The sequence below is a fragment of the Moschus berezovskii genome, chromosome 14, assembly GCF_049115385.1.
Source record: "Moschus berezovskii isolate FMDL1 chromosome 14, NW_MosBer_1.0, whole genome shotgun sequence".
In the NCBI taxonomy this organism is placed as follows: Eukaryota; Metazoa; Chordata; class Mammalia; order Artiodactyla; family Moschidae; genus Moschus; species Moschus berezovskii.
Window position 1 is genome coordinate 52588711 of NC_142473.1, and position 2708 is coordinate 52591418.

The 2708-nt window shown below is 43.4% G+C and overlaps 1 protein-coding gene across 1 annotated transcript; it reads left to right on the plus strand.

The window, feature by feature from the left end:
* The first annotated feature begins 437 nt into the window (after positions 1-437).
* Positions 438-2043, plus strand: LOC129554598 (hemoglobin subunit beta-C). Its single transcript, XM_055423516.2, has 3 exons — positions 438-596; positions 728-950; positions 1790-2043. Exons 1-3 carry the CDS (start codon positions 511-513, stop codon positions 1916-1918), a joined length of 438 nt encoding a protein of 145 aa, XP_055279491.2. The 5' UTR covers positions 438-510; the 3' UTR covers positions 1919-2043.
* The last annotated feature ends 665 nt before the right edge of the window (positions 2044-2708 follow it).

Genomic DNA, 2708 nt, shown 5'->3' on the forward strand with positions numbered 1-2708 from the left:
AGGAGCAGAGGTTTTATCCATGCTGTCCTTGTAATTATTTTGCATATTCTGAAGGCACAGGAGATGATCCATCCACATAGTCTTAAGTTGAATCATCGTGGACAAATCCTTTCCACTTTCTGGATCCTGGTTTCTTCATTTGTGTAATAAAAAAATTGAGGAGGTGGTTTCCAAGAGGTTACCTCATTGTGATTCTAAAATCTCTACAAGCGAACTTGCTAAAGAAGATGATTTTAGTTGCAACATGTATTGCTGGAATGACTGAGACACTGAGATGCCCAGAAAGAGGGCTGAAGGTCTAAAGTCAGTGCCAGGAAGACCAAGGAGAGGTATGACTATCATCATTCAAGCCTCACCCTGTGGAACCACAAGTTGGCATGAGCCAATCTGCTCACAGAAGCAGGGAGGGCAGGAGGCAGGGCTAGGCATAAAAGGAAGAGCTGGGCCAGCTGCTGCTTACACTTGCTTCTGACACAACCGTGTTCACTAGCAACTACACAAACAGACATCATGCCGAATGGAGTGAATAAGGGTGCAGTCACTGCCTTCTGGGGCAAGGTGAAAGTGGATGAAGTTGGTGCTGAGTCCCTGGGCAGGTAGGTATCCCACTTACAACACAGATTTAAGGAGAGTGGATGGCACCAGGCGTGTGAGGACAGAGCCGTCCCCCTGAGAGATTCTGAAAGCTGCTGAGTTCCTCTGACCTTGTGCTCTTTTCACCCCTTAGGTTGCTGGTTGTCTACCCCTGGACTCAGAGGTTCTTTGAGTCCTTTGGGGACTTGTCCTCTGCTGAGGCTGTTTTTGGCAACGCTAAGGTGAAGGCCCATGGCAAGAAGGTGCTAGACTCCTTTAGTGAGGGCCTGAACCATCTCGACGACCTCAAAGGTGCCTTTGCTTCTCTGAGTGAGCTACACTGTGATAAGCTGCATGTGGATCCTGAGAACTTCAAGGTGAGTTTGTGGAATCCTCAGTGTTCCTCTTCTTTTTATGGTGAAGCTCGTGTCATGGGGAGAAGGCTGAATGGCAGGATGCAGTTTAGAATGGAGAAGAGGTATTCTGGTTAGAGTGCTAAGGACTCCTCAGAACCATTTAAATTCTTTTAACCTCTTTGCTCACAGCCATCATTTCCTCTGATTCGTTCTTGTTCTCTGTTGTCTGCAATGTCTTCTCTTTTTAATTATACTTTTTATTTTGAGGGTTTAATTTGAAAAAAATTTCTTCTTTTATCAAGTTTAAAAATGGTATCTTATATTTTCCGCTTGTCTGTTTCTTACAAGGGATAAAATGTTGCATTGCTTTTTGAAATGATTCAAAATAATAAAAATGATAACAAGTGGATTAAGGTAGAAAGAGAAACATTTCTAAACATAAATTCAGACTGATATGGGTAGCTTCACATCAGTAGTAGCATCTATTCAATCACCTTTGTGCTAATATCCTAGGGGCACAGCTTGGGATGAGACTGAAATACCCTGAATCTAACCTTGGGCTTCCCTCATAGGTTAGTTGGTAAAGAGTCTGCCTGCAACGTGCGAGATCCCAGTTCGATTCCTGGGTTGGGGAGAAGGGCCGGAGAAGGGATAGGCTACCCACTCCAGTATTCTTGGGCTTCCCTTGTGGCTCAGCTGGTACAGAATCTGCCTGCAGTGCAGGAGACATGGGTTCAATCCCTGGGTAGGGAAGATGTATATCTAGTCCATGGAGTTGCAAAGATTCAGACACGACTGTGTGACTTTCACTTCACTCACCAGCACTAACCCTGCCCTTGCCTAATGTCTTTTCCACACAGCTCCTGGGCAACGTGCTAGTGGTTGTGCTGGCTCGCCACTTTGGCAAGGAATTCACCCCGGAGCTGCAGGCTGAGTTTCAGAAGGTGGTGACTGGTGTGGCCAATGCCCTGGCCCACAGATATCACTAAGCTCCCTTTCCTGCTTTCCAGGAAAAGTGTTTTTATCCTCAGAGCCCAAAAATTGAATATGGAAAAATTATGAAGCATTTTGATCATCTGGCCTCTGCCTAATAAAGACACTTATTTTCATTGCACTGGTGTATTTAAATTATTTCACTGTCTCTTATTCAGATGGACACATGGGAGGGCAAAGCACTGAAGACATAAGGGCTAGTTGAGACCTTGAGAAAATATATCAGTATCTTGGACCCCAGAGAGAAGTGGTTGTAAATAGCTGATGTTATAGAAAACAGGCTCTGCTCCTTAGTCTTACTTTCCCGTAAAGAATTCAAGTTGCAGCTTGATTTGGGAATTAGATCATTGCTATGCTTTTTGTTTTTAATAAATTATGTTATTTAGCCTTTCTTGTAAATGTCTTCTCTCTATTTAATTGTCCAGAAACTCACTTAGATCCATTAAGTTCTTCTGCCTAAAGACACCACTGTTTAAAATTTTCTTTAGACATTTTACTATCTCTATTGCTCTTCCTACCCTGACCTCTTATTATCCTAGTTTCCTGTATCATCTTATAAAGATCTATAAGAGGGACACAACCTTCTATCCTGGATTCTGGAAATGACATATGAATTTTGACTAGTCCTTGTTCCCTCTTGCATCCTAATTCTGAACCTCAGTTCAGTTTAGCTCATTGGTTCAGTTGTGTACTATTCTTTGCGATTCATGGACTGCAGGATGCCAGGCTTCCCTGTCTGTCACCAACTCCTGGAACTTGGTCAAATTCATGTCCATCAACTTGGTG

Coding starts and splice junctions, on each gene's coding strand:
- LOC129554598 (XM_055423516.2), top strand. CDS start 511: ATGCCGAATGGAGTGAATAAGGGTGCAGTCACTGCCTTCTGGGGCAAG. Junction 597..727: donor GGTGCTGAGTCCCTGGGCAG/GTAGGTATCCCA, acceptor TTCACCCCTTAG/GTTGCTGGTTGTCTACCCCT. Junction 951..1,789: donor TGGATCCTGAGAACTTCAAG/GTGAGTTTGTGG, acceptor TTTTCCACACAG/CTCCTGGGCAACGTGCTAGT.